Here is a 13,973-nt window from a genome sequence, read left to right on the forward strand (position 1 = left end):
AGCTCTTTGTGACCCCTGAAAAGCCAATGTTGAGAGTCAAAGACGATTCATGGTCAAAACACCATGAGGCACCAAGGGCTTAGCAGATCATTCATAGAAGAGACTCAGGGCTAATTCATGATTTCCGCTTACTCCAACAAACTGTGGTAGGTAGCATTTTGTCTGTTAGGTTCTTGACACTTTATACTGGCGTTTGGGGAGCCACATGGAGCTGCTGTGGAAGGGCAAAGTCCACAAGCATTTTCTCCTAATGGTTCATAAGATCCAATCATTGGTCTTAGAACATCTAAAATTTATTACCCTGACTATAAAAGACTGCATGCAACTTGTCAGCTTTTCATGCTGTATGGGCAAGAAGGGCAAATGCAAGCCACACCACACCCAAGTATCTCTGTTTCTGGTGCATGTGTATTCAAAATCTTGTACCTCATTAAATGAGCCTAGACTCACAGCTAGCAGTAGTAATCCTTTTTGAGTATTCAAAGAAAATCTTCAAAATCTTGTATCTCATTAAATGAGCCTAGACTCATGTCTAGCAGTACTAATCCTTCTTGAGTATTGACATGTTGCTTCAGTGACAGTATTTCCCCCCCTTTGCACCACTGTACCTTTCCACCAACCAATCTTGTTAATATTGGTTGCATTCAGACATCACACAACTACAGCGAAGGAAAAATGTATATAAATCCAGCTTGTTGCCAACCGGGTACGTACATCCTGCTCCTCCTTCCTTCTTGCACAGAGAACTGTAGTTAAAACTAATTTTGGCTACCTGTGATCTATAAATAAAGGCATGTGGGTTTATCTGTGATCTATGAATGAAGGTATGTGGGTTTACCAGAGTTAGTCCCCAGCCCAAAATTGGGATTTTAAAATAGAGTATAATTCAGGCCTAGAATTAAATTAATGCTAATTACCTTGCTAACCTACATTCATACATCACAGGTAACAAGAGTTTGTTTTTAAACTGCATTTCTCTATGTGAGAAAGGAGGGGAGAGATGCAAGGGGTATATATGAGCCTAGCAAAGCATTGGGTTTGTACACATTTTTCCTTAATATGAGTACAATGAAATAAATTAACTGTAATATCAGAATGCAATCACTGCCTGCTAATCTCTTTACCAAGAAGCCATAGCTAAAAGTTAATAAACTATTTATTAACTGTTGACAGGGCTTTTTTTCTGGGAAAAGAGGTGGTGGAACCCAGAGGGTTGCCAGCACAGGGGGCAACTCTTGGCGGGAGGTGGTCACCTGGTACCACACGTGCGTGTGCAAAGTGCACACATGCTCCCAGGGCCAATGACGTTACTTTGAGTCAGCTGGAACAAGAGGGAATTTTTTAAAGTTTTAATCGCCCTCAGCGAAAATGGTCACATGGCTGGTGGCCCCACCCCCTGATCTCCAGACAGAGGAGAGTTTAGATTGCCCTCTGCGGCACTCCAGCGGCATGGAGGGCAATCTAAAATCCCCTCTGTCTGGAGCTCAGGAGGCGGGGCCACCAGCCATGTGACCATTTTCAAGAGGTCCCAGAACTTGATTCCACCGCGTTCCAGCTGAAAAAAAGCCCTGACTGTTGGCTAATAAACCAACTTTAGACCATGATTTCAGATCATGGTTTGATCATAATGGAGTCACCCATATTTGGATGATCACACTAAACATTATTTGTTTAGTGAAATCATGATTTTATGAGATGTCTGAACAAAGACAAAGGCTGACAATAATGAACAAAACTGAAATCCGTCACTAGTGTTGGTCTGTGTGTATCCTAACAGAGGTCTTTAATGGAGTCATACTGATTACTATAGTACATAAACAGCCTGAGTGGAAACTGATTGGATTGCCAGTAAGCATTCGTCATTTTGGCTACATTTCAAAACAAATGTAAAGAAATAACAAGCTTGATTACAACCCTTTGTTAGGAAGAACAAGGAGAGCAAAATCCTGAAATTTGCATCTCATGCTGTTCAAAAAATAGCAGCAAAGACGTCGACAAGGAATAAATTATCACACAGGTGCATGATTATTTCACTATGTGATTCCAGCTGATGTTTCAAAACTGATACTTCCCTTGATACAGCGAAATTGATCTGATATTTTCCCTCATCTTCCACCCAGTCTTACAGTTTCCAAGTCAACTGTTAATATATAACCTCTAGTTATTTAAAGCACTCGTTAAAAGTCAGAGCCTAGAGCTGGGGAATAACATATCCTAATACTGCTCATGAAGGTAAAGCACTTGCTCCCAGTACAGCTTCCTTTAAAATATACAAAGGGAAAAGGGAAAAAAGCCTCCCCAAATCTCTTGATGATTACCAGCTTCTGACCAGGATCTGGGAGACCCAGATTTGAGTTCCCACTCTGCCATGGAATTGGGTCAGTTGCACACTTGCAGCCTAACTTACCTCACAAGGTTATTGTGAGGATAAAATGGAGGAGAGAACAACGTAAGCCACTTTGGGTCTCCACTGGGGAGAAAGGCGGGGTATAAGTGAAGTAAATAAACAGAACCAACACAACTGACTGAATGCTACCACTGATTTAAGAACATAAGGTTGTTTTACACTGGACATATCTGTATCTGAGTTATGATATTTTATGCATTGTCACTAAATATCTGGCTGTGGGAAAATCTGCACTTGTTTAAATAACAATAGTAGTGCCAATAACGTGTGAAATGAAATTGGATCATATTGTGGAAATGTTGCACAATGCTCTTCCCTGTGCTTCAGATAGTACTGCAGGACAGGAGAGAACATGGAAGAAGGTCATCATGCAGATTGGATATGCACCAATAAATATAGACCTGTGGAAACTCACAACTGCAGATATTAACAGTAACAATAGAACAAGGACAGAGGACAGAGTTATCATGATACCTCCCACTCTAATGTCATTGCTATTTCAGTCAGAAGGTGACTAGCCCACCTTTTTCCTCCAGCCATCCTGATTACTGACAATCATATTAACTGAAATTTTAAAAGAAAAGAAAAAAGGCAGACACTTTTACTCTATGGAAATAGCATTCATGTAAGCATCTGTGCAGCTCAAATCTTTATTATGCAGAGGAGCACTGACTAGAAGAAATGAAATTACTTGTGTCATTTTATCTACTAACTTGAGGTCTAAATACCAGTTTAAAGAAGAGAAGCCTTGCAAATAATTTGTCAAAGTTAACTGACAAACAGAGCAAAGAACAAACTGAATATTTGCTGCCATTAACATCATATTTGACCCCCAAACAGAAAATGTCAAACGCAGGAGGAGAGAATATATCTAAAGCCTTTCCACCTTTAAAACTGTCTCATGTCATATAGAACGGTAATATTTTTCTGGCTCCAAGATGACAAAATAATTCTTTAAATACCAACTGTCCAATTCTAGAGATGAAGACTGAGATAATTCAATTAATAAATATATTTCAATATAGATACTCATATACTATGGATGGCTTACATGTCTAAGGTATAGTACTACCTGCACAAGTCCCTCTGTCTTCCCACCTTCTAACTCATTCCTCCATAATCCTTAGGTCCATATGGAGAAATTCAGGACAAAAAATCATTTAGACAAATCCCACTTAAGCATTACAATTCTTTTTCTATACCATATAATTACCTTTTGAAAGTAACTTAAATACAAAAACTTTCCTTCCTCATACTGTTCTACTCATGGGATCCTGCCATTTTAAGAGAAGTTTCCATCCTCGTGAAGTACTACCTCAGTCTTTCTAACCTTTTCCCTTCCAAACAGAGATGGGCACGAACTCAACCCCCCCCCCCAAAGCACGTGATTCGTGGTTTGTAGCATTCCACGAAACATCGAACCACAAACTTCCAACCTTTTCCCAGTTCGTGGTTCGTTGTTCCATGGCATTTCAACCGCCCTGCACTGGCTGCTGAAGCCGGTGCGGGGCATTTGAAACACACAGCCCCTTTCTTCTGCTGCCTGGGCTGGCAGCCCAGCAGCAGGAGAGAGGTTGTCAGTTTCATAGAAATGTGAAATGACAGCTTCTTTCTCCTGTTGCAAAAGCAGTTTGAAACAGACAGCCCCTTTCTTCTGCTGCCTGGGCTGACAGCCTGGCAGCAGGAAAGAGGCTGTCAGTTTCACAGACCCAGTGCCGGTTCCAGCGCAGGGTCTGTGAAATGACAGCTTCTTTCTCCTGTTGCAAAAGCAGGAGGAAAAGAGGCTGTCATTTCACAGACCCTGCACTGGAACTGGTGAGGGGAATATGGAATGACAGCTTCTTTCTCCTGCTGTTCTTGCAACAGGAGAAAGAAGTTGTCATTTCACAGACCCTGCGCTGGAACTGGTGCAGGGTCTGTGAAATGACAGCTTCTTTCTCCTGTTGCAAGAGCAGCAGAAGAAAGAAGCTGTCATTCCACAGACCCCGTGCTGGAATCGGTGTGAGGGCTGTGGAATGACACCTTCTTTCTCCTGCAGCTCTTGCAACAGGAGAAAGAAGTTGTCATTTCACAGACCCCGTGCCGGTTCCAGCACGGGGTCTGTGAAATGACAGCTTCTTTCTCCTGCTGCCCAGGCTGTCAGTTTCACAGACCCCACACTGTTCCAGCAGTCTGTGAAACTGAAAAACTGACAGCCCGGGCAGCAGGAGAAAGAAGCTGTCAGTTTAACAGACCCTGCACTAGGTTCAGCCGATGGGCTGAAAATGGCATGGGGTCTGTGAAACTCCAAACCCAGCCACAGAACGGCTGGAAAAATTAGTCTGTTCCGTAAACGCGTGTTCCCACGGAATGTGTGTTTCAGTGCAAACGAACCAGCCATTTTGTACAGAATTTTGTTCCATGGTTCGTGTTGTGCCCATCTCTACTTCCAAAGACACCACGCCTTGTCCAACCTCACTGCCACTGAATTCTATCTCCCCTCCCCCACACCTCACTCTACAGAAGCATTGACCCCTTCACTCCTTAGTACTTCCCTAATGGTTAGCGTTGTTTTTAAGCAGTTACCAAAAGCTAGTAAATTGGGTATGAACTTCATCCTGGAGATAGGAGAAATGAAACAAGATATCTCAGAGGGAAAGTGAAGTCCACATTGCCCCAGCAATACACTGAAACAAAAAAAAGGACTTTCTTGATCATGGCACCAAAACTTTGGAATTCCCTCCCCAAGGAGATTTGTCTCTCTCTTTCTCTATTGGTTTCTTCTACCAGCGGGTGAAGACATTTTAGTTTCATTTGACATACTTCCAATAATTGTTATCAGCTCTCCTCCTTGGTTTTAGCACTGTGTGTTTATGTATGTTTTTATATATTATTTTAAATCTTGGTTTAATGTATTGTATTGTCGAAGGCTTTCACGGCCGGAGAACGATGGTTGTTGTGGGTTTTCCGGGCTGTATTGCCGTGGTCTTGGCATTGTAGTTCCTGACGTTTCGCCAGCAGCTGTGGCTGGCATCTTCAGAGGTGTAGCACTTTCCGGGCTGTATTGCCGTGGTCTTGGCATTGTAGTTCCTGACGTTTCGCCAGCAGCTGTGGCTGGCATCTTCAGAGGTGTAGCACTTTTGGTGCTACACCTCTGAAGATGCCAGCCACAGCTGCTGGCGAAACGTCAGGAACTACAATGCCAAGACCACGGCAATACAGCCCGGAAAACCCACAACAACCATCTTGGTTTAATATTCAAATGTTTTAATGTTCAAATGTTTGCCACCATGAAGATCCTATTTAGGTGGAAAGGTGCCATAAAAAGTTTTAAATATATAAATAAAGTAAATAAAACGAAGACTGGATACATAAAATCCAAGCTGGTTACCTCAAGATAGAATTCTCCACTATCATTATGTCAATCAGAGCTTAATAATAGACTACAGAGACATCCATTATTCTTAATTGAGCAGCATGCTGACAGGAAGGCTGGTGAGAAGATAGAATACTCAGCTTTTCTTAACATGTTTTTGATTTCAAGAGTAACAGGAAGGAAGACAACACTAAGTAAAGGAAACAGATGTTTGTGTGCCCCTAGCCATATATTGGCAGGTACAGTAAACTGATGAAAGCCAAGAAAACTTTCAGAGGGACTGAGTATACTTCCTTATGTCATATGTGATATGAAAATATCTTTTTCTGCAAGTATGTTTGTATTAGCCAAGAATGAAGAATCTGTTACAGACCATGCTAATGAGTACAATCCTTTATAATTCATACTGTGATATCACAGGTGGATGTAAATAGGTGGATAAATGTAGAGGTAACCTAATAGCCACATTGACAGTAGCTACGAGAGAAGCCATTAGTCCACTTATTTATTTATTTGCTTCATTTATATCCTACCTTTCTCCCCAATGGGAACCCAAAGGAGCTTCTACAATTCTCCTCTCCATTTTATCCTCACAACAACATGTTATGACTAGACATGGGCACGAACGGAAAAAAACCCAATCAAGCTGTTCGTTGTTCGTTCCCATCCACGAACAATGACCCTGTTCACAAACATGTTTCTTGTTCGTGGCCCTTTAAGGATCCCTTTATCAGCTGGCAGGTGGCTGGGGGGATTTCCCCCCTGCCACCAGCCAGCTGATAGTTTAAAGGGCCCATTCCTGCCACGTGCAAGGGGCAGGGCCCTTTAAACACCCCACAAACTGACCTTCCCAATGTCAAATACCCACCAAATTTGCAGGGGACATAGTCCTCACTGTCCTCCGAAGACCCCCCCCAGTTTCAGAGAGATTGCACCCCAGGAAAGGCATGATGCATGGGTCGCCCCCTTTCTTGTCATTTTCTCTGCACACTGGCAAAAACGGGACTCTCTGCTGGAAGCTACTTTGAGGGGTTACAAACAAACCTTCCCAATGTCCAATACTCACCAAATTTGCAGGGGACATAGTCCTCACTGTCCTCCGAAGACCCCCCCCCCAAGTTTCAGAGAGATTGCACCCCAGGAAAGGCATGATCCATGGGTCTCCCCCTTTGTTGTCATTTTCTCTTCACAGTAGCAAAAACAGAACTCTCTGCTGGAAGCTACTTTGAGGGTTTACAAACTGACCTTCCCAATAGGCATGATCCATGGGTCCCCCCCCCTCTGCTGTCACGTTCTCTTCACAGTGGCAAAAACTGGACTCTATGCTGGAAGTACTTTGAAGGGTTAAAGCCAGAAGGAAAGCCAGGAGTTCAGACAGAGTTCAGTCCCTGCCTCCGGTTGCCAAGGGAATTGATTGCAGGTGCCAGACTGTCTGGCTTGATGAACAGCTGACAAAGGCAACGAATGAGGCTTGCAATGACCACTTGTTCGTTTACAATGGGGCCTCACAACCAGTTTGTGCGCGAACAGATGAAGGGGCTGTTCGTGGTTTTTTTCCGTTCGTAATGCTGTTCGTGCCCATGTCTAGTTATGACTGGTCCAAGGTCACTCAGCAAGCTTCCATGACAGGGTAGGATTTTGAACCTCTCAGATCTTAATCTGACACATTAACCACTACATCATGCTGGCTCTTCCAGAGTTTAGTTTAGACAGCACTGAAGAGCTCTGGGTGTAACAGTTGAAGTTGCTGGCTACTTTCTTGAAGGAGTATTCTGAAACATATTTTAGTAATTCCAAATATACTTTGCAGTCTTCACTTACTTCTGCTGTATAACTCATAGTGACCTTGGTGGACTATAACAGACATACAGTTTTCAAAAGGCAATAGATGTTTTGATCATTGCAATATGCCAAGGGACTATGCTCGCTGTGGTGAAGCCTTCGATAGCAACTATCTTAGGTACTCTGATGTCATACAAAGTTAATGAAAATTAAGTTTTTTGTAGAACTCAACCTGTAGGCATCTAACCTTGCAGGGCTGACTTCTTGTTTAAGTCTTGTAGGGATGGAGACTTTGTTCTTCAGTATCTAAGTTTAGGGTTAGTCTAGAGGGACTGGTGGTGGCTCCTGTTACCATGGGAGGTGAGGCTTTCACACACAACCCTCCAGTGGTGAGTTTTTGCTCTTGACACCCACTCCATCCCCTTTGAGGATTTGGGGGGGGGGGGTTGTAACATGAAGGACCAAGAGAAAATGCAATTGAGGGGAAAATGTCTGCCACAGTGTTGAGAAGATGGGTGAAGTCTGAAAAGTATTCATGAAGGAAGGAAAGCAATAAATTAGTTCACTTTGAAACGAAGAACACAGGCAAATGCACATCTGAACATCAGGTGCACCCAGAGGAATCCCTGTAAATCTAACCACTAGCAACTACTTTTCAGTTTGTGTGTCTTTAACTTATTCTTAAACTGTATTGAGATTGCAGCTTCCCATATGGCTGATTTTGGCATTCAATTTAATACTGGAGATTTCTTAGAAAGATCAAATATAGAATATAGTGCCATCAAAGCAAACATTAGTATGAAAGTGGACAATGGAATGAACATGGAGTACGTAAGTTGAACAGCTCAGTTATCACCAAAGATTTCTACAATTTTTAAAGTGGCTTTAAAACTGCACTTGGTTATGCATCAGCGATGAGGCTGTTTCTACTTCTTATGTCAGAATAAAATAAATCTATTTTATATTTCAACTAGTAGTCTATCTTCTGTATTTATTCAGATGTATAGATACGCAGGTTCCTGGGGGTAAATTGTAGATGACTGGGGAAGGCAATGGCAAACCACCCCGTAAAAAGTCAGGCAAGAAAACATCATGATGCGACGTTCCCCCATGGGTCAGTAATGACTCGGCGCTTGCACAGGGGACTACCTTTACCTTTTTACCTATAGATACTACCACAGTTTGAAGGCCCATCTCCCTTCTGTTTGCATTTTTAAATGTACTAAAAAGTCACACTAAGTACTTAAACAACCTTCTACTTGTATTAATGCTAACTGTTCTAGTGAACCCAGGTATGAGAAGTAAGGATGTATGCCAAAAAAAATATGATATTCTGGGGGTCTGGATTTCAAGAAGCACAAAAATACTAGTATTTAGGTCCCCTGATATCATTTTGGGGTTCAGGTTAGGGTTTTTCATGATTCTGAAATTATTCAGGTTCCATTATTTCCTATGGGGATCTTTTTCAGCATAGGGAGAGAGTGGCTGTTTTTAAACTAAGTAACACCAAAATTGCAAGAGACCTAGAACAGCCTGTCCACTAAAGACCCACTCCTAAGTTTCAAGCATATTGGACCAACAGGTCCAATTCTATAGGCACTGAAAAAGGTGCCCCCAGACATCCTACTTTTCTCCATTGTTTCCTATGGGGAAAAAGAGCAAATGTCAAACCAGAAGATCCCAACAGAGCTAGAAGCCAATGCAGCAAGGCCAACACAACAAATATCAAACTAGAGGATCTCAGAAGAACCAACTTAGGTGAGGGATATTGTTGCAATCCCAACAAAACACAACCAATGTCAAACCAGGAATCCCCAGTAGAGCTAGGAGTTAATGCAGCAAGCCCAAAAGAACCAACAGCCCTTCATCACGGCCACTCCTGTTCCCTTTTACCCTTATAAAGAAGAAACACAACAGCACAATACCATGCATGAGCTTCATTTTAGGTGCACTTGAGAATACACTTGTGCTTATTTTAAATTGGGATACTCATCTACTTTCGTAACATCCCTTGCTTCAATGAAATTTGTGGGGAATTTGTCTTTATGACAGTGAAAACATTTTTGGCACCCTGTTTATTTTTTTTCTGCACAGAAGTACACTGCCTGGGAAAGCTCCCTTCCTCCCCATCCTGCCATTTGCGTACTGTATGCATTTTGTGATGCATAAACACACACAGATATGCAACAAAGCCCACACTACAATGTGTTATCCTCTTGTTTGGAGGCTCCGTTTTATTTCTGTGCTGCTCTTTGCCCGCTGGAAGTACATAAACAGAAAGAAAAGTAAAGGAACATATCTGTTCAAGATGCAAGCTATATGCCTATTTTTAAGCAAGAAGCATGTGTGGCTGCTTGATATTTGAAACACTATATTGGGTTAACTAATTGAGTAAATTTACTTGCAACCAAGTGTATCAGAGAGCTCTGAAGTACAGAAGTCACTATCCTCATAGTTTTGGATGTAGCATAGTAGTTAAGCTACTGAGCTGTGATGCAGTACTTTGCTGGATCAAAACTCACTACTGCCATGAACTCACCAGGTAACCTTGGGTAAGCCACTCCTCCCAGACCCAGTTCCCTAGCTGTATTTGTTTACAGCTCTGGGTGGACATTAATCTTCCCAAAAGATCAGTATACAAATGAACTAGTATTATTACTCTGTAGAAACAATGCAAGAGAAAGTTTACACTTTTAATGATGTACTGACTCCTATGACAAAACCAGAGCCTGAAAGAAGAGCATTATGCATCAGTTGCACATTCAGCAAATTAACCTATGAAAAACAGCTGCCACAGAAATGCCATAAGGGAATGATCACAATCTAGCATTCTCACCTGTCATCACTACTCTGCTCATCATGCAAGAGGCGCTCCTTATTTAAACCAATCTTTTCAAGTTCATGAGTAAGCTTTTCTAAATCATTATTCATCTGCTGCGTCTTCAACTTTTCATTCACCAAATCCTTTTCCAAAAAAAATTAAAAAGACAGTGTACATATGAAATTAATAAAGCAACATCCGTTTTTAGAGACTATGTCTGGAGACAGTCAAAAGTTTTAAAGAAGTTGAAAGAAGCTGACAGAGACTTTGTTTCTTATAGTATGTCCCAGTTACATTCTGTCAGGCTCTAAAGGTTTTGAAACTACACATAAACGTGCAAAAGCAGTTTACAGTAACAAAAATAAGACTGTATGCATACAATACTAATAGTATTTGCTCTTTCAAACCATATTCAACTCCTGGGGGAGGGAAGTATCTTCCAACTGGCTAAATAAGCAGTTAGATTCAAAAAATAAATGTGAATTCATTCTATGGGATTACTTTATTTTTGCAGGCGATTTCATAACTATGGATTAAGTTAATAATCCAGCATGATTGCTCTGTTACTCAACAATGGTTGTGGTGAAGTAATGGACCTACAGGCAGCTTCCACTGTTAAAGTGGAAGTGTGAGAACAGAGGGAACTCGCGCATGTTTCTTGAACTGTAATGTGTAAGCCCATCGAATTCACAAGTCATTAAAGTCCAAAAACAGTATTAGCACTGGACACCTACATAAATTAGAAATATGACTAATTTGAGTATACTAATGAACTAAATTATTAAATGAAACTGACAGCTGTTTTATGTGTACATTGCAACTTCAATAGTCCTTCATACTGATGTCATACCAGGCAATATTACCTCTCGCAATGTGACAAGTGTTTTCTTGTCTATGGTGGCTCTCTTTACAAGTTCTTTATTCTCTTTTTCAAGTTCTTTTAGCCGAATGGAAGCTTCTTTACATATACCAATTTCCTTAATTAATGACTTGTTCTCTTTTTCCAGGTTACAGATTTTTACATTGTTTTCTTCTAAAGTGCTGTCTTTAATATCTGCTTGTTGTCGTAGTCTTTTGTTCTCTTTCTCCAGTTGCTTCTTATCTTTCTCCAGTTGAGTGGTTTCTTGTTCCAAAAGCTTGTTCTCTTTCTCTAGTTGTTCCAAGCGTTTACTAGAAATTTTGAGCTCTTCCAAGTTTTTTTGTAGGGTTTGATTTTCTGTCTCTAGATCTTGCAGTTCACTTTCTAAATGCTGAATCTTTTTGTTGCTGTTTTCTAGGGCTTTCTGTAGCCTTTGGTTTTCTGTATCCAAACCTTGGTAACTGACTTCTAACCGTTCAGTCTTTTTAAAAGATGTTTTCATAAGCTCCAAGCTCTTCTGAAGCTGTTCTTTTTCACTTTCCAGTTCTTTGTTTTCTAATTGTAACTGAGCCATCTTGATGTTTATACTCTTCAAAGATTCAACTGTTCTTCTGAGTTCTAAATTCTCTTCATCAAGTTGTGTATTCTCTTTCTCTAAGGACTCTAGCTGAAAGCTGAGGTTTTTCAGGCTATCTAAAGTCTTTTTCAGCTTTCTATTTTCCATATCCAGATTGGAGTTTTCTTGCTCTAAAGCATCTATTTTTTCACAAGTTATCTTTAGGTTAGTAATCTTTTTCTGCAACAGCTCATTTTCTTTTTCAAGATGTTGAACTTCTTTCTCCAGCTCATCTGCCCTTTCTCCCTTTTCTTTATACTGCTCCAATTCTTTTTTAATTTGCTTCTTTTCAAATTCTATCTTATTTAATTTACTGCTTGTCTCTTTGATAGACTCATGGAGAATTTTATTTTCCTTTTCAATATCTTTCACCCTTGCTTCAGCACTGATTTGCGAGCGCTGTCTAAGGGAAGTCACTGTTTGATTCAAATGCTCATTCTCCTGTTCCAACATTTTTATCTAATTAATTGAAATGAGAAATGAAAGTCTGAATCTGTATCAGTCTAAAATATTTTATAATAAGACATAACAATAAAAAGAATAAAACAGTAAAAATGTTATAATCAAAGTCTTTCATATATATTACCGAAAAAAGTAGTATTATGTCAGCCAAAGTGGTAAAACTAACCCACTGGAGTATTGTAAAACAATTCTTCAGCACACATCTGATCACTCATCCTGTAGGAGCGCAGATACTTTAGTACTGAGAAAAGGTTAAGTTTAGAAAGGTGAACTGTTAAGAGCTGTCAATTAGACTCAAGTACAAGATTAGGAGAGTCTGTACTATTCAAATAAGCAGATGGATGCCAAGTTGTAGGAAAAACTAATTTTCACATAGCTAGGGTGTAAAGCCAGGCAAATCTGATGACATTTCTGGACAGATATTTCCCTCTACAGAGCAGAGAAAGCCTTTTATTCCCCACCCAGGATCATTCCCTTCACTCCAAGCACTCAGTGAGAAAGATGTTTGTCTGCCTAGGAAAAGGCTGAAGGAACAATTGCACACAGCTTCCGCTCCTGCTCAGAACCTTGTAAAGAACATGAGCATGTTGCAGCCGCAACATATTCTTCTGAAACATGAGATTTTTTTAAAAAAAAATTCATATTAAAATGTATTCATTTGAAAACTGTAGCAAGAAAAACGTATCATGATTACTAAGTTTTAAAATTATATATACCCAAAACAAACCACCTGTCTTTTTAAAAAGGAAAATCCTGACCATTTAATCAGTGTCAGGGTCAAAAATTTAAAGTTTTACTAGATAACTTGCCTGCCTCTCCGAGTTTTCTCGCAAAGTTTCAATTGTCTTTTCAAGTTGTGCTTTCTCTTTCATCAGATCTCTGCTTAGATTCTGACTGTTCTGAAGAGTCTGCTTCTCTTCACTAAGTTCATTCTCAAGTCCTTCCAACTAGAGAGAAACAAAGAATTAAAATTAAGTATAACATTTGACTGCACATACTTAATCTTCTATAGGTGAAGGTATTTACTTACTGTTTTTTACATTGTTTTATGTAGGAAGTTAACCAAATCAACCCAACACATACTATGACCTTACATTTTCTAGAAATAAGTTAGGATTTCTACAGAACACTAGAACATAAAGGAGATTAACCTCAATAATTTTTATATAAAATTTATATATTTTTATGTATTAATACTACAAAGCATATGAAATAATAGCTTTTTAACAGGTCGAAAACAGTACAAAGGATAGCTGTATCAAATAAGAAAGAATGCAATGATAATTTCTTCTACTAACTGAGATTTTTACACAAAAGTTAGCTGGATTAGTTAACAATATCTTTTATAAGTACTATTTTGGTAACAAAAATTTATTATATTAGAAATTTTGCAAAGTTATGTATGGATGCAAAGTTAACACAATACTAAACAGAGTTATATCCTTTTCAAATAATAGCCTTTCAAATATTTAAAGAGAGCAATCATGTCCCCCCTCTACCTCCTCTTCTCCAAATGAAACATTCCCAAGGCCCTCAGCCGTTCCTCGTAGGGCTCAGTATCCAGACCCCTGATCATCCTCGTCGCTCTCCTCTGCACCCTCTCGATTTTGGCCACATCCTCTTTGAAGTGAGGCCTCCAGAACTGCACACAATATTCCAGGTGTGGCCTGA

The 13,973-nt window shown here is 40.1% G+C and overlaps 1 protein-coding gene across 2 annotated transcripts in view; it reads right to left on the reverse strand.

Annotated features, from left to right (window-relative positions):
• The window catches only part of CCDC88A (coiled-coil domain containing 88A), a 241,170-nt gene that overhangs the window by 62,583 nt on the left and 164,614 nt on the right, over nucleotides 1-13,973 (reverse strand). For both annotated transcript variants that reach the window (XM_054986666.1, XM_054986660.1), the window contains exons 14-16: nucleotides 13,112-13,249; nucleotides 11,229-12,299; nucleotides 10,381-10,508 (exon numbers count right to left, since the gene is read on the reverse strand). In XM_054986666.1, coding sequence (XP_054842641.1) covers nucleotides 10,381-10,508; nucleotides 11,229-12,299; nucleotides 13,112-13,249 — 1,337 coding nt within the window. The remainder of the gene's footprint in view (nucleotides 1-10,380; nucleotides 10,509-11,228; nucleotides 12,300-13,111; nucleotides 13,250-13,973) is intronic.

Source organism: Eublepharis macularius, chromosome 1 (assembly GCF_028583425.1).
Source record: "Eublepharis macularius isolate TG4126 chromosome 1, MPM_Emac_v1.0, whole genome shotgun sequence".
In the NCBI taxonomy this organism is placed as follows: domain Eukaryota; kingdom Metazoa; phylum Chordata; class Lepidosauria; order Squamata; family Eublepharidae; genus Eublepharis; species Eublepharis macularius.